Here is a 21,282-nt window from a genome sequence, read left to right as displayed (position 1 = left end):
ACTTTAAATAATACTTTTTTTCCTGATTACTTCATTTACACACCATTTTACTTGACTTACTATCTTTATCTTTGACAGTGTTGTGTAAACTAAAATTTTTCAAATTGATGTTTAATTTCATAATGTCTCTTAATATAAAACTTCTTAATTATGGCAACTTTTAGAGTCTATGGCCCGTTTTTCTGCGCTAGAAATGCGCACCCTCTCCGCTTTTAGAGTCTTTGGCCCATTTTTCTGCGCTAGAAATGCGCACCCTCTCCGATTCTTTGGCCCGTTTCTGACACCTAGCGTTCAAACTTTGAATCTCACATTATAAAAACCTGCTTAACAGCGGGCCAACTCTCATTATATTTCTAAAATACCTCGCGGGCCGCTCCAAAAAAGGAAACGGGCCGCAAATGGCACGCGGGCCGTAGTTTGGACACCCCTGGTTTACATCCTATAATGCTAGCTTCAGCTCCGAGCGCTGCCATTACTCCTGGCGCCAGCTGCTACACGATATGGACTTGACAAAGAAAGTCCATTTTACACCGGAATTCTCATTTAAGGAGGTAGGGGGACACAATGTTTATGACTGTAAAGCCAACCCAATTTTATTTTCTATTATCTCTTCCATATATAGCCGTTTGATATACTGAATGAGTTTAACTAGGCTACTTTAACACACAATTGCAGTTGGAGCAGACAACATGTCACAACATGTAAATTGAAGGAGACAACGCTGTTAAACACTGTATGCATAAATCAAATAGGTTCATAATATGTTACATTCTGTTGTTTTATATGATCCTTTTAAATTGTATATCAGTAAAGTAAATTTTTGTAGAAAAATTAGGACACCTGCTCATTGTTTCTTCTAAAATCAGGGACAACAAAAAAGAGTTGATTAAGTAACTGTATCTATTGTCTAGGTAAGGCTTTCTGCTAAATTTTGGAGCATTGCACCACCCAACCTCATAGTTCCTTAATTCCCTAGTTCCTTAATTCATCCCAGAAATACTGGATGAAGCACCATCATTCCAGAGAATACAGTTCCACTCCTCATCAACTCAATGCTGGCAATGCAGATTTGTGATTTAATGAGTGAATAGCCGAGTCTTCTAGTTGTAAGCTTATATCTTTGTTATTAGCTTTTATCGCTATATAATAAGCTGCTTCACAAGCCAAATCTCAATGGTTTTGAAATGTTTAGCATTGTTTTTGCACTGAATTTGACACTTGTGTTTACTCATTCCATAACTCCTCTGAGGGCTCATGATATCTAATGTCTAACTTTAACATACAATATATTGTTGAAACTAGCATTGAAACATGGGGGAAAGTTGGCAAATGTAAAATGTAAATAAATGTTAATTTTAGCAAAATTTTGATTTTTTTCACAAATGGCACCACCTTTTCTATTTCACAAATGTAGAGGTGCTATCCAATTGTATGTGTGCTTGTTTTTGTTATGCCTTTCATGTTACATAAATCACCAGTAATATGTGTTGGTTGTAATGTTCTGAGTGGGAACATCAGCAGTACTCTGTTTTTATTATTTTCTTCTACATTCTTGTCAGTGTTTTTCTGATTATTTTAACTATTTTATTATTTTTCCAATACAAATATTTGAGAAAAAAATGTTATTATACATTGATGAATTCAGCTGAGTGGCTGAATTGTACATATTTTTCTGAAATAGTAATATTTCTGAAAGAGTTCAATGAATTGAATGTTATAATGATTAATTGGCTCAAAGAATACATTATTTGTTTTAAAACAACAAAACAATTAAATAAGATGCTCTCAAATGCCCTAATTTAATCAGTGTTCAGTTTTTATATTATCAATCAATTTTGCATTTAACTTTGAGACTAAATATAATTAGTTTTTATCTCTCATTTTGCTCTTATATTAATTGCATGTTTGTACAGCCCTGGATGAAAATAAGAGACCACTTAAAATGATGAGTTTCTTCGATTTTACTAAATTTAAAAAAAATCAATAATATAATCAATTAGGGAGATGGATGATCACAAGCCATCAAACCAAGCTGAACTGCTTGAAGTTATTCAAAAGCAGTGTGTAATATTGGTGGAGGAGAACATGCCAAGATGCTTGAAAACTGTGATTAAAAACAGGATTATTCCACCAAATATTGATTTCTGAACTCTTAAAACGTTATGAATATGAACTTGAAATTTGGAAGTAATGTTGTCATTAGTTTATAGAATAAAACATCAATGTTCATTTTACTTAAACGTATACCTATGAATAGCAAAATCAGAGAAACTAATTCAGAAACTACAGTGCTCTCTTATTTTTTCCAGTGCTGTATTTTATGCTCATTAAAGGGGTTTTAAGTTGTATAAGCAATTTATTACTCAAATATTTATTTTGCACAGAATGAATCAGACAACACGATGCTCGACTCGATTTAGCAGGGACTCGTGAATCGGTTCAGGTGATTCGTGTAATGGAGCCGATACATTCAAAAGAAGCGAGTCGTTCACGGGTCGTTCGTCGCTCCACGCGGGGAGGGAAACGGAGGGAGCCGCTCAGCTCGGTTAGCACGCGGGGGCTAGCGGACAGGTTTCGACGATCAGGCCATGAGGACTTTCCCCAAAAACAGGAGCTGCGAGGTTTACAGCGTATCCGGCACCGGACTCTGCACACCTGCAGCCTCACCTGCACAGGTAAGAGCGACTTTCCCCCGTCCAGGCGGGGTACAGCAGGTGGAGGGGGTCAAAGCTGGTGGTCAGAAATGCTGGAGATTAGTAGGGGTTCAGTGAATCTGCTGGAATAACTCTAAACTGCACAGATCTCACAGTCCTGATCTCCGGCCTGTGGGTGATGCTTATGTGACCTTTATTTCAGGAACAGTGCTGAATAACAGTCTCTCAGTGGTCTTAGTCAGGAGCAGGGCTTGCTCATGGGTAATGGCCAGTCTCTCTGGGTGGTTAAACAGTCTTGAAAGTCTCTGTCAAAGTGCAGAATGATGGAGCTGTGACCCCCCTGAAAAGGGCAGTGGGAAAGCAGACCCTCCGCTCACTCTTTGTACAACTCCACAGGGAAATCCCACCTGGATATCTGAATGCCGTCCCAGTTAAATTTGCTCCGAAGTGATGAAGGTGGGCACAGAAACCAGAGCGGAGTTATATACAGCTCTGAAAAAAGAGACCACTTAAAAATGATGAGTTTCTTTGATTTGACCAAATTGAAATCCTCTGGAATATAATCGAGAGGAAGATGGATGATCACAAGCATCAAACCAAGCTGAACTGCTTGAATTTTTGCACCAGGAGTGGCATAAATTTATCCAAAAGCAGTGTGTAAGACTGGTGGAGGAGAACATGCCAAGATGCATGAAAACTGTGATTAAAAAGGAGGGTTATTCCACCAAATATTGATTTCTGAAATCTATGAATATGAACTTGTTTTCTTTGCATTATTAGGTCTGAAAGCTCTGCATCTTTTTTTGTTATTTCAGCCATTTCTCATTTTCTGCAAATAAATGCTCTAAATTACAATATTTTTATTTGGAATTTGGGAGAAATGTTGTCCGTAGTTTATAGACTAAGACAACAATGTTCATTTTACTCAAACATATACCTATAAAAAGCAATTTAGCAGATAGCAGAAATTGATGTGTCTCTGTAGACTGCATTGACAGCACTGCTCACTTTTACAAGAATGTGTTAAACAATACACTGCAGCAGTGTATATGTTGAAGTGGAACTTCACTAAGTTTTTAAAACTCCTGCATAAGGGTTCAAATATAAGCAAAGGTATCAAGAGAGATGTGATGTGAATTAAGCAGCGCACTGGATAAACTGCAGAATTTCGTAATGATTCGCACAGTGGTGTGGATGCAACCAGATGTTGTATCTAAAAGTTACAGGGTAATACACAATATATTTTGGAATATTATATTCTAATACCTTGTTTTATGATGATTTTAAAATGAAGTTTTGGTCTCAAAGGTATTTTTTAAACATACAACATCAATGTGGGAACATGCAAGTGATTGTAAAATTATAAAACAAAAATTAAAAAATAAAAATAATTTGCACAAATACAAGAACACTTTTTTAGGATGCTCCTATTCTACTTAAAATACTGTGCAATCAGGTGTAATCTTTTTTGTCATTTTGAATAATAAAAATGTTGGATCTATTATGTCGTAAATAACATATTTAATTGGGTGATGATTCTTTTACACTGCACACCACATGCACAGTCTATATCTAGTGAAGTTGTAAAACATCGTCACTACCGTCTTCAGACCAGCAACAAAGTTTCTGCTTCACCAAGAGTGACAATTCTCATTGTCCAGTCAGTGCTCTACACTTAACATTTAAGTCCCTACTCTGCTTGCTTGAAAGCTTGGAGCGAATAAAATATATATATATATATCCCTGATATCAAATTTGCTTAATGGAAAGGCAAAAAAACTTAAATGAGGACAGTCCAATGGAGCAGTGTAGATATTTATACATTGGAAAAGCGCTTTAAATGCACCTTTTTACACAAAAACTTTTTGATAAATTTTATTTGTTGATTCTCAAGGTTGCTTTGCTTATAGAGTCCAGAGATCTTTGAAAACAAACAAAGACAAATCAGATCATTATTAAAAGCGAAGGGAAGATAAGATATCAATATAATTTCCAAATTTAAAACATTATATTGTAAAAAGCCAATTTAAAGAGTAGTTTTGACTTAGGAATTAGGAATTTAGTACAGCATAGTCTGTACTAAAAGATTATTGGCTGATAGTGCCAGAAACCCTTCTGATGAAAAGCAAATAGCTTATATATCTGTAGAAGTAAATATCTGAGGAAGATCTGTAAGGTAGGTAAAGGAAAGAGCTTATAAAGGGCTTTAAATGTAAGTAGTAATATTTTAAATGTAAACCATTGTGACGCGTGGGGAGGAAATGTAACTAAATCATCAAGAGATAACATGCTCAGTCATTTTGGTACGTGTTATAATCGTTAAATTAATTTACTGGGAATTCCTGTAAGGATTGCATTGCAATGGTCAATATGTGATGTAACCAATGTATTTACATCAAATGTTGTGTTAAAACTGAACGCAATCAAGAGATAATGGAGGTGTAAAAGCTGATACATTAGTTGGGTTCATTGTATATACTACTTATGTGTCTTGCATTGAAAAAGGGAATGCATTCAGTTAAATTTAATATTTACATCAAGTGCACATGATCACCACATAAATACGATGTTTCCCAGTCCTGGTCCTGGCCTGCACAGTTTTATGGATTACATGGTGTGACGCACCCCTTCCAACCTTAATTAATCGATTAGATTAAATATATGGCATAATGGTAGGAGAGAAATCAGAGTGTGCAGAGCAGGGTGTCTCTGGATTAGGCTTGAGAAACACTGACATAAATAAAATACAATACAATAAAGTACAAAAGACACAGCTACCACCAAAACTATGTAAGCTGAATATATTTAATTCATATGGAAAAATGTTTCAATGTTTTGCTTTTGGTTTACTCATATGCTCCGTATTCAATATTGAGATGATGCTCAGTGCTCTAACTTGTCTCTGACAGGACGGTGTAAAGGACCCCTTCCAGCCATCAAGCCCCCCTTCCAGCGACACTCAGCCTGAGACAGACATCAAGAAGCCAGGCGACGAGAGAACCACTTTGAGGGCATGGAGGAGGTGGGCACTGGCCGCTGCCCCCCTTATCCCCCTTTCCGCTGCCGTCGCACTGGCTCTCCACTTCTTTGCATGTAAGTTAAGCCCCTCTGCTGTGGAGGAATGTGGAGATTATGATCAGGTATGCTCCTCTGCTGCCTTCCAAAAAGAACATACCAATCTTTTATAGTGCAGGAGAGGCTGGTTAGGATGCAGTTGTGAAAATGTGGGTTTATTGGGGGGTAACAGTGCAAACAGGCATGAAATTATCAGTCTGTCAGAAATGATAAGCTAAGTGTGTCTGCTTTAATGGCTTTCTCTCTGCAGCCCCTCCGTCTCCCTCTGTGTTCTTCCTGGGAGGAAGCATGGAGTTTTCCAACCTCAGCTTCACCCCGGAGCTGGCTGACTCTTCCTCTGTACAGTTCCACATCCAGTCTCAGGCACTCACCCACTACGTAAGCATAAGCATGTCCACATGTACATAGACACTGCTGTCATTATTGGATCCAGTAATATTAAAAGGCTATAGCCTACACTTTGTTTGTATTTTTAAACTAGACAAGCTTATTGTACCTATGCCTTTAATATTTAAATCATTTTGTGACATTTGTAACTAGTTGGGGCTCAGAGGTGTCACTAGGCACATTTTGGTGGTTAGAGCAGTAGTGCTGGAAAATACAACAGGTGTTACTTCTAGTGCTTTATTGTAGTACTGCTTTGGCTTTTTAGCTTCTGTGTCTAGTCAATAAGGATGCAACAAATATTTGGCAACAAAATATATTAGTCCAAATTGGCAAAGGGGCACTCCTGGTGTTCTGCTGTGTAATAAGTACGAATGTATAATAGATATTTTAAATGGAACAATGAGTCATTATTTCAGGAACCATTTATTACCTCACTAATCTTTAAAAATATGAAGTGGGTGTAGGGTGACAAGAATGGTGGTGTTTAGAGAGTTTTTTTGTGACTAAAGTTTGTGCTACAGCTGCTGGTGGGACAGTTTTACCCTGTTCTTATTTTCTTGTAAGTTAGCTAAAAGCTTTTTTACATTATAAATTAAGTAAACTCACACAGGATGGAATCTTAGGTGAGGTGACCTAGGTGGGTTGGACAGAACACTGTACTACTGGCTGTTCAGTAGCCTGACAGCTTGAGGAAACAAACTGTCTCGGAGCCTGATGGTTCTGGTGTTTATGTTCTTTATGATCCTTCTAGATTTTCTCAGACATTAGAGAACTTCGGTGAAATACAGACTTGTGCACACTTTAAAGAGCTTTATGCTGCATGTCAGGACACTCTCCACCTGGTATGGGAACTATGGTGTTCTCAAGTGGTTCAGTAATTATGTTATGGACATATGTTTTCATACAGGGCCTTATAGTGTGTATTTGAATAATCTTGAGAGAGCCTTTCTTGACTTCAGTACACATCAGATGTGCCAGTGTTAAATTAACTGTATCTGTTAGAAATTGATAGAGACCATGTATGTCTTACCTGTGTATGATGTGACAAATCTACAGAATGAAAAGTGCACAAAATATGCATATATATATTTTTAACACCTGATGCTACTTAAAAAAATCATAATGATGTACTGACATTTTTCATTGGTTATGGTGGCCACAGGCTTAGATTTAGATCCCCTTCTATAAATCTGTTGTAACATTAGTGGCAGTGCTACACTACAGTAAGCTGAAAAGGTGGACATTTGTGGACTGAGTGTTGGTGGACAATCCCTCTAAAGGAGACCATTTAAGTTGGAAGCATTGCTTAAACACAGCTTGTCTAGTCCCTGTAGACTCTCTGGAGCAGACAATAATGAATGATTTTGCACCATGTTTAATGTCAGGTGTGCCCTAGAGGGGCATAAATCCCACAGCATTGAGTTGTGGAGCAGATGAACTGTGTTCTCTGGAATTATGGGATGGGTTGGAGCGTTAGGGATGAGGTGTAGGGCTGAAATGATCAAATCTAAAAGAAAAACAGCGTTGACTCCAATTTGTTATTCAGTTTGTTCCCCACAAACGACAGACACAACAAACAATATTGTCTCACTGAGTGTCAGAACATTTCACATTTAAATGTCTTCTTAAATGTTAACTTTTTCTGTCATTTTGATATTATAAAGAAAGCTAGGAACATGAGCTATATCCATAGAAAGCAGAGATGGAGGGCATGACAAAAATAATCGTTAACTAATTGGACAAATATTAGACAAATTAGTTGACCACTAAAATAATCATTAGTTGCAGGCCTAATGAGGTGGAGTGGTGATCATCCAAATTCCTAACCTCACTAACTCTACCTCTAACTGCAATTAAAGCCTCACAGCAACGATGATAAAGGCACAAGTATCTAGACATTTAATTAGTGGATTTAGCTCATTTGGACTAATTGTAGTCCACGTCTGGGGTGAATCTACATCAAAGAAAAAAACCCTAACTCTATCCAGACACCCTTACTATCAGTTAATTGAGCTTATATTATAACCATTGCTGACACAGGTGTACTCTCTGTAGATCTTGTGCCAAGCTAAACAGCAGCCAGAGGGGTATAAAGCACTCTGGCATTGGGGCATTGGGAGTAATGGAGTTCCATCCAAAACCTCTGGCTGGGCTGAGTAGAAGCAGTGTTTGTGATCCAGAACGGATCACCCAATATCACTACCTGACCTTACTACTGCTCTCCTGGCTGAATGCAATCAAATCCTCACAGTAACACTGAGAAAGAATAGGGGACAGCTTTGCTTTATAAGCAAAGGCTTATTGTTCAGTAATTATAATGAACTATTCATTCATAAGTTTATAAATGTTTATAAATGTTTATGTGAGCGGTCTATAACAGCTTATATAGGTGATATTTTAAATGCTGTCCTTTACAAAGGTGTTACGCAATACTGTTAGTGAGAATATGCATTTTTGCTGGGCCGGTGATTGGATGAGCAGGACTACTAATTGTATGGACAGGTGTGTCTATGTGTTGTTCAGTTTGGCCGTGGTCTCTTTGGAATGTGCTTGCCCCCCAGAGATCACTCTCGGACGAATGCTTGCCCTTGGCACTTTCGGATGCAAAAGTCACCCATATCTGGGGGTCCTGTGACCCTCTGGCCATCCCTCTTTTTTGGATGTAAAGCAGGGCTGTGGGCGGGGTCTGGGCGCTCTCGGCCGCTCCGTGGCCCTGTTGAATGTAAAGCGGGCTGTAACCGGAGCCCGTCAGCATGGTGAGAGCGAGTCCCCAGGGCCCACGGGCTTTCAGAGCCGAGGACAAGAACGGTGTTTGTGAGAGGCACAGCGGCCGAGGCGGGCGAGTGAGAGGAAGAGCAAAGCCTCAATAAAAACATTGTCTGTGCGCTTCCTCACACAATCAGACGCTCTGTACCTGAGCGCTGAGAGGACCTCAGCTCGAGGAGAGAGGTAGATCCAGGGACAGAGAGAAGGCCAGTGAGTGAGAGAGAGAGAGGGAGAGAGAGGGAGAGGGAGAGGGGAAGAGAGAAGTTGAATGGACAGCATAGGAGAATGTGTGAGAGAGATTACAGACAGACAGAAATAGAAAGAAAGAGCTAAAATGAACAGGAAGGGAAAGAGAAAGAGTCTGGCAGAGTGAAAAGTGAGAAAAGAGAGTTGAGAAAGGAAGAGCAGAAGTCTGAAAAACAAAAAAGGAATGAGGAAAAAATGTAGAGAGAGAGAGAGATTGCAGAAAAGAAAATCTGAGAAATTAAAAAAGAGAGAGTGGTTAATGAAAATTAAAGATTATGGGGGAAAGAGAGAGAGAAAGAGGATGAGAAGGAGAAGAAAAGTGAGAAAGAGAGAAAGAAAGTATACCTAAAAAATTATATAGAAAGAATGTTGAAAGAAGGAAAAAGAATGTGTGAAAAGAGAATGTTAATGTGAAAGAGTAAGAGAACTTGGCGAAAAAAATACATGAGAGCCTTAATGAATGAACAGCAAGGAAGAGGTTGAGAGAGATAGAAAGTGTGTCTGAGAGCAAGTGAGAGAGATAGAGATTGAAAAGATAGCAAGTGTGAGAAAGAGAGATCAGAAAGAGATAAGTAGAAAGAGTGAATGAATGGAGAGGGAAAGAGAGAGAGAGAGAAATTGAGGTTGGGGAACTAAAGAGGGTCACTATATGCGAGTGGAAGGAGAATAGCCCAGCGGTTAGTGGGTTGTCCCAGGTGAGGCAGCCAGCCAAGACGACATTCCACCGAAGCACGACGTCCTAATTGGCTCAAATGAGTTTCTTGTTATAGCAGTAATGGTTTTGATATGAGTGAATGGGGAGGTGTGTGTGGTTGTGTGTGAGAGTGTGCCCCTGCTTATTAAAGGTAAGCCTGAACCCGCTGCCCGCCCCCGCCACCCTGCGCTTCACAGTGACACTGAGGCTCGCACAATGAAGCTCTTGTTGGTCGCGGCTCCTGTTGCTCAAAGCCAATCGCAGAAGAACAGGGCCTTTTGTGTCATGGCTGCAGGTCCAGCCGGGGCTACTGATGTCACACCTTGTCTAGTGACGTCACTGCTCGTGCAGCTCTGATGTCAGGGTGATGCTCTACCTCCAAATGTACATCACTGTGCAAAAGTGTCAAGTGTCCTGAGAAACACACATGAAACACTGAGTCTTATCCTGGAATTTAGTTGCTCAGCAAAACCACCATAAGGATGAATAGGAAAAACATTCTCCACAGGAACATGAAACTCTGACATATTGTAAAAATGTAAACTGGACATATACTAAAATGTGCCAAATATATTTGTACATGATGCAGTGGATGTTAAAGAAAACACATAAACAGTACATCCAAAAGGGGCATTCCAGACTAAATCAATACTTTAAAGGAATGTTTCCTTAAAAATTAAAATTAGAATTATTTATCAGTGAACCCAGATACAGTTGATTTGTCAAGACATGTTGCAACAGGTGATGCTAGGCTAATGTTGCTAAATGTATATTTATATTTACATTTATATTGTCACCCTTGTAAATATACACCTAAAAACAGCTCTCAGCCCATTTCACCATGTGACATAAGAGATAAAATAGCCTGGATATTCATGTAGTAAAATGTCCTCCCAATTCTTTTATTAATTGTAGAAATTTATTGATATAGAATTGGTTGATTTAAGATAAAATATTATTCTTAGTGTTGTCGTTATAACTTAGTTTATATTACAGCTAATTTTAGTCATTCTTTTAGCAGCCATTTAGCATAAATTAACAATTTACTTTTTTTTAATCCAGCTGGTGTGGGATTCGTTACTAATGTAATATAATGTTTTACACAAGTCTTATTCATTGCCAGCAGCTTTCTTCAAATCATTACAAATATCTTAACATACAAGGCAGCTCATATTGCTCTGTTAAAAATTAAGCATGCTGTTGTTGTTTATCTGGATTGTTTATTTTATAGTTTTATGTTTTTCTTTCTCTTTCTTGTGTTATGGGTGGTGGAACAATTTCTTGTCTTGTTTTTTTTTAAGTTCTCAGAGTTGTACGAGTCTACGCCTTGGAGCCCATATTACCGGCGCTCAGAAATCGTTGCCTTTAGGTGAGAATTCTTCTGACTTTATACATTTAACAATTTGGTATTCACTATTTTTAACTTACATGGTAGTTGTGTAGTTACATTAGTGCTTTTAAAATTGTGCACAGTGTTTGTAGAATGTAGGGGTATGTTGTATAGTCTTAGAGATGGCATAATATGCTATATATTTCCAATATTTGTTTTTTGCTAATAACAGTCTACACCCCACTGATACTGAAATAAACTAATGGAAAATTGCTTCAAAATACAATTTTGTAAAATGTGTTTAGAAGGAGAATGCACAAAGAGAGTAGGGTGTGCGTTGGCACACTTTCAGTTTGATCTAAATGAAAGAAAAATGTAAATAAAAAAATGCTATTTTGCATTAATTATGTAAGTCTATATGCAGTGCCTCAAACTAAAAGAACACCTAATCGCAGACCACAGTGTAAAAAAGAGTTCTGTAGCTATGTAAGTTTAGACAGTTTAAGTAGATCTTAAACAAATCTATATGTAACGTTTTATATATAATGAAAAGGGTCAATTTGAAATAGTTGGATGCTATCTCATTATCTCTTTATATCTAAACATCTCTAACCTCTGCAGCCAGTATGAATGTTGTGTCTCCATGCTGACAGTGAAGGAGTGAATGGACTGAACGTGTACTTCTGGAGCAAGTTCTCTGCTCCATCGGCTGCTGAGGCAGAGCAACTCCAGAGTGTGAAGCATTCGTGGATGCAGCGCCGCCTGCCTGGCTCCAACAAGGTCCTGCACAGCCGCCTGGAGGAGCAGTACTACATGGAGAAAGATGAAGACACACTGAGGCTGCTAGGTAAGCTTTCTGATATACATGGACCACAGTTCAGTGGACCGCTGTTAACATGTTTACAGATGGGCTTTAGATGGACTAGTGTTAATGTGCAACTTGTCACTTGCAGGGTTGAACTTAGAGGACAATGACGATGATGATGATGAATCAGACGACAAGGCGGAGAAGATTAAGAATCCAAACTCTTTGCAGAGTGGAAAGTGGCAGCTTGGTCTTCAGGGTAATATTATCAGAACTTTTCTACAAAATAATAAATCAATTCTAATTGTGGTGATATTACTTTTTTCTACTTTGCTCTTTATCTTCTTATGGCCTGCAGCCATGTCTTTTGACCTCTATGCCAAGTATGGAAACAATCGCACACTCAGCCTGGTGAGCCCAAAGAAGCCCTATTACCAGTGGAGACTCAGAGTGCCCTCTGGTCACGTAGTACGACTGGATGTGGTCACTCTACAAGGAGCGACGCCTGGGAGCTGTTCAGCCAATAAACTTTCTGCATATGACTTTCTACTGCCTCTTCAGAATAAGATCATCGCCAGGTATGGATATTAATTAATTTTGTTTAAATCACATAAAAAATGCATTTGTAAACACAATAAATGTGTTCTGTGGTGCTGATCCGGGTGAATCTACATTTTCTACATTTTATTTCATTGTTACTGACATCGGCAGTACACAGGTGTAGTCAGAAGTTTGCATATATTCATTATGGACATGTGTGATTTCTTATAATTATTGTATAATTGTATATTTGTCACATTTTGAAAGATACTAAGTGTCCTTTTCATTATATCCACATTTTTAAAATGAAATAATAAAGGAAATGGTCCATTATAGCTACATTTTTTATTACATGCATAAAGGTTAGGAATGCCTACTTGTCTTTTTTGCTACATTGTTAGCAATAAGTGTTCTCCATAGAACTAAAAGGTTATTTGACTTGTAATAATAGTGGAATATTTTTGAGGTGCTATTAACCCTTTAAAGCTAAAAAAGAAGATTTTCTATATTGGACCTTGTGACCAGTTCAGATGAACGGAAAACCACATGCTTGCAGTGCACAGATAATCCACCAGGGAGCAGAAAATATGTAACTTATTGTGTTTTCTTCTTTGTGCAATTTCCTATTGTAATTTATTGTATAACGTTGTTATTTATAGATTATTACACAATAATAATTACAATATCAATTTTGCAAGGTTTCACATTTGATAAGAAAAGTAGTAAGAAAATAATTTAACTAGCAAAGAGCAGTTTAAATATTCATACTTCTTAAAAGAACCTTTGTGCTGAAGAACTTTGTATAAACCTTTTCCGAGTATTGTGTATAAATGATTTGAAAATGGCTTAGATGCTGCAGCTGTGTAGTCACTTGGAACAGCATTTTCTACGCTTCTTGGTCTGCACTGGTTTTAGTTGACAGTAATTATGCCGTCTTGGATGCGGTCCATTAAAACAGTCCAGACATTCTATCTGCAATGATAGATCAAAGAAGCAATCAGACCACCCTGAACTAAATTTCTAAGGTAATGAAAGAAGAGATAACAGTAGGACATAACAGTAGGACACTTGAGGTAAAACTGTCCTGTTTTGATCCACTGCTTTTTAAGTCTTTAAGAAAGGTCATGCATTTGTTAAATGTGAAAATGTGACAGTGGCAGAGGTGGCATGAGGATAGTAACAGCCAGGAAAATGGTCTTTATTTTTCTTTGTTTTGGCTAATTCTTCTTCTGTGCAACAAAAAGACTGTGCGGCTGACCGTGTAACTAACACGAGCATATGAAAGATACAAGTTTAATGCAACAAAAATCTCCTTTTTGTGCTTTATAGCTGGATCTAAAAGAATGTATGCGTGTTTGCAGGTGGTGTGGCATGCCAGTGTCTGGGTCTTCTCCTGTTATGAAGCTAACATCATCTGGAAATGTCATGCTGGTTACTTTTTCCTTCAGTCGACAAAGACAGGGAGCCATCTTTAAGGCCTATTTCCAGGCTATACCAAAAGCTGGTGCGTGTTAACCTAGTGTTGGGCAAGTTTGAAGAAAATATCTAACGGCATGCTCACTTTCTGTATCTCTGTGCTTGTCTTTCTGCCTCTCCAGAATGTGGAGGCTTCCTCTCTGCTTGGAATGGCTCTGTGGTGTCCCCTTACTATCCTGCCTACTACCCTCCCAACGTGGACTGCAACTGGAAGATCAGGGTGAGCTGAGGCCAGGGGCTTTTCCTCGTCCTGACTCTTCTCCTAAGCTTTAGCACACGTGGTCTGTGAAGCGTATTCACATACAGGACAGGACAGGACAGGTGGTGGTGGTGGGGAGGCGGGTGATGCTTCCTCTTTGAGGCGGTGGCTGAGGGGGCAGGCCGCTGCTTTGTGTTCGTGCATCCTTTGAAGCCGGCTGATTCTGGTTTTTCTTTCAGGCTCCGTTGCCGGGTTACCTACTCTCCATAACCATTGTGATGCTGGACATTCAGGATTCACCAACCTCCAGCAGCTGCGAGAAAGACTGGTTGGAAATCGGTGGCCTCAAGTGAGTGTCCACTGCTTACAGTCTTGGTAGTAGTGCTGGGCGATATGGGCAAAATGTTTTTTTCAAAAAATATTTATTAATATTAATTTTGTAGGTGCAATATAATTCCAGTATCAATGAACTATGAACAATATGAAAGCTGTGTTCAGTGGAGTCCTAACGTGTAGGACCACAATTGAAAGTTGTAACTTTATTGTACGTTTTTTAATGTATCCCCTTCTTCTTTAAGGACAACATGCACTCAAGTTGTATGAGCTCCTCAGGTTGGTGTAAAAGCCCCTGATGAGCAGATCAGACCCACCTGAGACGTGTCTAAACACAGGCTTCAGTGAAAGAGATCAGAATCAAAACACACCTGACCTTTCTCTACAAAGGCCTTAATATGTTCAAGCCACAGCTTTGCTTTAGCGTTTCTTCTTCATTTTACATGTTAAAAGTTGTAAAAAGTTCTACAGTTTTGTTTTCTCAGCTTAATGTAAAAAATGCCAGCTGTACACGAAAAATACATGATTTACAATACAATGTATTGGCATTAACATTTGCGACATCTGTGTGTAGGCTGACGTCTTCATGCCTGTCTGCTTTTGTGTTTCTCCTTGTGTTCAGGCTGTGTAATCCGATTGGGGACAGCAGCAGGAAGAGGATCTACCCATCTCCCGTTTTACTACACTTTCACTCGGACGAGTCCTTAACTCACAAGGGATTTTACCTGGTCTACAGGGCATTTTCCCCGGAGAGCAGTGAGCACACTGTCTTTTTGTGTCCTCCCACTGTCTGCTGCTGAATGTATGACAATGTTTGGGCCTTATGTTGATAAGTGGCTTTGTTTTTGGTGAAGTCACTGTGCCTGGGCTTTTGTCTTGGTCAAGTGTCTTTGTCCCACATCTCTTTTGTGCATCGCTTTTTGGATGCTGTTTGCTGTTTGTCTTGGGCCGGACGCTTTGTAACGTTTCTGGGCCGTTAAAGGTCAAGTGTAAAGTTACAATCTTTTAGCGGACTACCAGAGCATGTAATTTAGTGTCAGTAGACTGAGTGTGTGTGTGCGTGTGTGTGTGTTTGCGCCGCAGCGTGTCCGAGACAGTTCCGTTGTGGAGACGGGCGCTGTATTCCTCTGAGGAAAGTGTGTGATGGAGAGAAGGACTGTGCAGACGGCCGGGACGAGGCGAAGTGCTGTAAGTGCGCCCTCACTGTCTTCTTTGTAGTAGGAGTGTAAAAAATGCATTGACGTACCAGTCTGAAGAAGGAGATTCAATTACATCAGGTTTTGATGTTATAAACAAGTGAACAATTGAAGTTGCACTTAAACTGAGTCTATATAAAGTCTGTAGTAGGACTGCCGTGATTATTATAATCGCTTATTATAATTAACTTGTGGGATGTATACGTGTCCCTCAGTTTATTACAGTGAGTAGGGTTGCCAGGCGTTTCAATTATGCCTCTTATTGATTTTGGTGCTGGGTAGCTTTTTGCTATCTTTTTCTTCAGATGTTTAAACACAAAACAAATTCTGGGCTAATTTTACTTTCTTGTGGGTGGGGTTTTGAGTGAACTTTTGTGCACATATTATTTTATTGTACATATACATATTGTATTGCATCTAATTAATGCTTGTTTAAACATTTAATGATTCAGTTATAAACTGTGAATATGAAGTAAAAATGTTTGTTTATCTAGCATAGGATAAGCCACTTGGCAGTAAGCTAACAACTATCAACTCCAATATTTAGGTGGGATTTACTAAAAAACTGACTGTGCAGTCAAGTAGGGAATGCCTGTTACAAACTACAAATGCTTCAGTATGCCAGCTGAAGTAAATACTAGATATGACTGTACACTACAGCTAGTTTTACATAACATTGAAAGTACAGATGCTAGCAGAAATTAGCATAACCATAGGATTTCATACAGCAGGCATATTTAAGTAAATATTGCTATATTGTGACCCACAACTGTAATGTGTTTATGACTGGGTAAAAGCAAAAAGCACTTGGGATTTCCACTAACCTTGACATACACATGGCTAATGAAAATCTGAGTCTGGTTAAAAAATGCACATATTTATGCATTTTTGACACAGCATTCTGATAAAGCATCATATTTTCAGTGTTTTGGAATTTTGTCTATATTTTGTGAAGGATATTATTGTACGGTGAAGCCTATTTTTTATTGGTTGACCCTACAAAATTACCTTACAAAAGTCAGTAGGTTTCTTTATTATAGGTGTCTTTATTAACAATGAAATATATAATATCAGCCACAGTCTATATTCTAATAATGCTTTAATAGCTTCAGTCACAGTTGAGTGTCATTATTATGCACCTCATAACTTCCTAAAGAACCACACTATAAACATATTATTTTGAGGTCAGAGATGATCATTAATTGCCTTGTATTATTATAACTCTTTGTGTTCCTCTGTAGCTATATGCAAACCAGGAGAGGTGTACTGTGGGAGTGGACAGTGCAGGCCACATGGGAGCCAGTGTAATCTGCAGATTGCTTGTGGAGACAGCAGCGAGGAATCTAACTGTGGTATGCATCTGAATTTTCCTACTACTATACAAGGCATGGGTGTAATTTAGGTAACACCGAGGGCCAATACTTCTATAAGCAGTAAAAGCAGTTATTTAGGCCCTTAGACACTTAACATGAGCCCAGTCTCTGCTGAACTGTATAAATGTTCTCGTTACACTGCTGCAGCTGCGTGGCAGATGGATGTGGTAAGACTGGCCTGTCATGGGCCTGAGTGTGTACTCTTTTACACGTTGCATGTTTATGTCCATCCTCTGTTTACAGTCTGTTCACCTTTAAGCAGGTAAATGTCACCACATGTGCCCAAATAAAATATGCTTGCCCAAATCTGCCATGTGTGATGGAATCATAGACTGCAAGGACCGCAGTGACGAGCTCAACTGCACAAGAGCATGTGAGTACAGAACTAATAGTGCAGAAGCCCAGCATATTAGTATTCTATTACATGGTTTATGATAAACAGTGGATTATAAAATACCTGTCCCATGTCACAACATTGAACAAGTAGCTCAATATTCAATGATCTCATGTTTGTTTCATATGTGCAGTTCATAAAGGGTGCTCACCCACTTCCTACAAATGTGCAAATGGCAAGTGTGTTAATAAAGTGAACCCGGAGTGTGATGGCATCAAAGACTGCAAAGACGGCTCGGATGAGATGCGATGCGGTGAGTGTCCTGCAAATTGAGTCTAATACACACACAGTGCTGCATGTTCACTCACATCAAGGGTTGAGAAGGAAGTACATTATTTCTGTTGTGGTTTTGTAGAACTAAAACACATTCACAGTGGTTCACAATGGTGGTGTTAATTTATTTTAAAGCCTTAAAAGTAATAAGAAGTATATGAAATGCTAATAGAATGATATATAAATACGAATAGAATAGTCGACCGATATTTCTGCCTTTTTCTGATGTTTTGCCGTCACACAATGACAAAAATGTGGTATTGTTTGACACACTGCTTTTATCACTGGTCTAAACTGTCTGAAATGTAATTTTACATTGAGCTGCTGTAGGAATAAAGTCTTCCATGTCTTTACTGTCAACACTGTGTGCTGTTGTGTCTGGAGCAGGCTGTGGGACACGTCCCAGAAAAAGGGCAAAAATTGTCGGGGGCACAGATGCTCAGGCCGGCTCATGGCCGTGGCAGGTCAGCCTGCAGATGGAACGCTATGGCCATGTGTGTGGAGCCTCGCTGGTCGGCACCCGTTGGCTCCTATCTGCCGCCCACTGCTTTCAGGACTCAGATGCTATTAAGTAAGAGGCCATTAAGTGATTTAAAAATGAAATCAGGCACAGAAGCGAGAATAAAACTTTGCAATGTGGAAAAAGTATTTGAAATATATACAACTAGTATTAATATTTATTATGTAGTTTTTTTCTCAAAATAAATAAATAACAAAATGAGTGTTAAGTGATTCTAAATATTACAATGTAATTGTTTGTGAAAAAGTTCCAGCCTTGAAAACCATGTGTGTGTGTGTGTGTTTGTGTGTGTGTGTGCATATTCCATCACATGTAGGTATTCGGATGCCCGTGCTTGGAGAGCTTTCTTGGGCATGCGGGTGATGAACACAGCCAGCAATGCTGCAGCCACCCGTCAGATACGCCGCATTGTCCAGCACGCCCAATACGATCAATTCACCTCCGATTACGACATCGCTCTGCTAGAGCTCAGCGCCCCCGTCTTCTTCAACGACCTGGTGCAGCCTGTGTGTGTGCCTGCACCCTCTCACGCCTTCACCTCCGGCACCACCTGCTTCGTCACCGGCTGGGGCGTCCTCACTGAGGAAGGTATTCCATAGCTGGAGATTGATTGACGACTAATTACAGTCTTTAATGCTTTACATCTATAGCTATAAAAATGATGCAACCTACGTTTAAATAATAACAATAATATCCAAACAAAACTTGTTATCCTGACAAGCCTAGTAAGACAGGCCCAAATCCCTTTGAAAAGGACGTGTAGAGCAGTGTTGTCTTTATGGCCTTACCTTAAATTCCAGTGGTGTTAATGATGTGCCATCTGTGTCTCAGCTCTGCCCTCTTCTGGTCAGAAAAAGAGAAATATATTGTTGACAGAAGTCTGCTTCTGCTTTCAGGTGAGCTGGCCACGCTGCTGCAGGAGGCCACTGTCAGCATCATCAGTCACAAAACCTGCAACAAAATGTATGATGATGCTGTCACTCCCAGAATGATCTGCGCAGGAAATATACAGGGAGGAGTGGATGCCTGTCAAGTGAGTGTGTGCTGTGTGTGTTAATGTGTTGTATTGTGTACTGCAGATTAGTGTTTTTTTATTGCCAAGAACATCTAACTTATATTTCTGCACAATTATCACACAGTTGCCACAGTTCCCTTCTGAAGAGTTCTAGTCGTGCTTATATTGCTGTTTTAAACACTGCATTGTGTTATTATGGTATTGGTTTCCAATTAGTTGCTACACTGTTGCTACATGGTTGATGTGGATTTTCTAGGTATTTCCAGTTCTATACTGTTGCTGCCTGTTTGCTATGACGTTTCTAAGTGGTTCTTATGGTATGCCAAGTGACTGTTAAATGGTTCCAGGTGGTTGCCATGGTGTCAATAAGTGGATGATATGTTATATCAAGTGGCTGCTGTTGCATACTAGGTTGACTGTTTTTGTGTTACAACTGTAATTGTATCAATGTTACATATAAAGGTTCCAAAATATATATACCCTATTCATTCCTATGTGGGTATAGTATAAATCTATATAGAAACAAAAAATGGTTTGCAAACGCAACCATATGAGTTTTCTATCAAAAACAGCATAACAAGATGTGTATGAGTTTTTTTACCCAGTTACTGTCATGTTTGTTTGTAGTTCCTTCATACTCCTAATAATCAGCCACCCAGTGTTTTTTTCTGTCTGTTTTTAGCAGTACAGAGTCAGACATCACCTAAGCATATCTGTTTGACATGTCAAATCTGTTTGTTTGTGATTGTTTATGCCTGCCTGCAGCGAATACAGTGCTGACAGGTGACTCTAAGCTTCTAAGCTTTAATTGCGTGCATTTACCTGCAGACACTGAGTGACCAATTGTCTGTATTTGAAGTTTTTATTAGATTAAGTCTGAACAATTGTTGATATATTGTGCTTGTTTGGACCTAAATGTGTGTGTGTTTGTTCATTGCGCAGGGAGACTCTGGAGGACCCCTAGTGTGTCTGGAGAGAGGGCGTAGGTGGTTCCTAGCCGGCATTGTGAGCTGGGGGGAGGGCTGCGCTCGGCAAAACCGGCCTGGGGTTTACACACAGGTCATCAAGTTCACAGACTGGATCCACCAGCAGACTAAAGGCCAGGTGTGACACATGCACACACAACTTGGATCGTGAAATCATGATTTGCACACACTCCGTTGTTTTTCACGGGCATCAAAACCAGTCCCCATGGTGCATAGTCCTACAGTGAGCTTCAGCGCCTACTTTCTATGAAGAAACCCACCAGGCCACATCTGTACAACCACTGCCCACACATCCAGCTCATTCATCTCTTCAGTATGGCTTTGTTTTATCCAGGACACCCAAAATGTCCCCCAGCATTACTAGTCTTCGGATGATGGACCATTAGTTTAGATCATTAATGTTCGGTTTGAAGAATGGCATCTTGATTATACAAAGTAGAATGAGTTCTCTTAATGAAATTGTTACTGTTACAATGTTTGTGTAATTTGCATTTGCTGAGTCACTCTTAGCACACATGTATTCATATTAATGCCTTAAATTATATTTCTAGATTGATTTACCCCTCACTGGTGCATCACTTCCATTTATAAATGCCATATTAAGACACTGTGAAATTGTTTGCGTGTCAAGAAATCACACATACCCTATAATTTTCCCAATTTTATTACTGCTCCTGATACTCCCTCCTACAGCACCCCCTATTGGTGAGAAACAGCAATGTTTTCTCATGATACTGGTCAGCTTTAATTACACCTGATTTTCTGTAACTTCAACAACCTGGTGTTTATGTCAAAGCTGAGCAAATGATGACACTTTATATTAGACATCTCAAATACTATAGAACTATATTAAACAGAGGTGCTATATTACTTTGACTCTGTACTTTGTGACCATGTGAGTTACATATATTTTTTGTATTGTAGTTTTTTTTTTTTTTTTTTTTAAGGAAAAATGGAGGATTTTCTTTTGGTGTCTGAACATCATAGCCACTAAGTACATCCTAAATAACAATTTGTTAA

General features: G+C 39.1%; 1 protein-coding gene across 3 annotated transcripts; it reads left to right on the top strand.

Annotated features, from left to right (window-relative positions):
- The first annotated feature begins 226 nt into the window (after nt 1–226).
- LOC103031711 (suppressor of tumorigenicity 14 protein) lies at nt 227–21,132 on the top strand. Of its 3 annotated transcripts, none has more exons than XM_022682568.2 (19): nt 227–551; nt 5,564–5,747; nt 5,980–6,107; nt 11,124–11,191; nt 11,806–11,999; nt 12,106–12,216; nt 12,316–12,535; nt 13,859–14,001; nt 14,096–14,193; nt 14,412–14,521; nt 15,128–15,261; nt 15,589–15,693; nt 16,943–17,053; nt 17,334–17,447; nt 17,602–17,721; nt 18,129–18,312; nt 18,578–18,849; nt 19,158–19,294; nt 20,219–21,132. In XM_022682568.2, the coding sequence occupies exons 1-19, from the start codon at nt 501–503 to the stop codon at nt 20,384–20,386; spliced, it is 2,652 nt and encodes an 883-aa protein (XP_022538289.1). In that variant the 5' UTR covers nt 227–500; the 3' UTR covers nt 20,387–21,132. The 3 variants fall into 3 exon arrangements, with proteins under 3 accessions (XP_022538289.1, XP_015461221.2, XP_022538269.1); XM_015605735.3 differs by lacking the exon at nt 227–551 and adding an exon at nt 2,369–2,675 and having other exon boundaries at nt 17,337–17,447; XM_022682548.2 differs by lacking the exon at nt 227–551 and adding an exon at nt 2,370–2,675.
- Nucleotides 21,133–21,282: the final 150 nt, after the last annotated feature.

This window comes from Astyanax mexicanus, chromosome 1 (genome assembly GCF_023375975.1).
Source record: "Astyanax mexicanus isolate ESR-SI-001 chromosome 1, AstMex3_surface, whole genome shotgun sequence".
NCBI lineage: Eukaryota > Metazoa > Chordata > Actinopteri > Characiformes > Acestrorhamphidae > Astyanax > Astyanax mexicanus.
Note: the sequence above shows the minus strand (reverse complement) of the source record. Positions and strands in the feature narration are given on the sequence as shown.

What these genes read in the sequence shown, in the direction of transcription:
- LOC103031711 (XM_022682548.2), top strand. Translation starts at nt 2,589, where the DNA reads ATGAGGACTTTCCCCAAAAACAGGAGCTGCGAGGTTTACAGCGTATCC. An exon ending in CTGCAGCCTCACCTGCACAG is followed by an intron (nt 2,676 to 5,563) that starts GTAAGAGCGACT and finishes TGTCTCTGACAG; the next exon opens with GACGGTGTAAAGGACCCCTT. An exon ending in GGCATTTTCCCCGGAGAGCA is followed by an intron (nt 15,262 to 15,588) that starts GTGAGCACACTG and finishes TTTGCGCCGCAG; the next exon opens with CGTGTCCGAGACAGTTCCGT.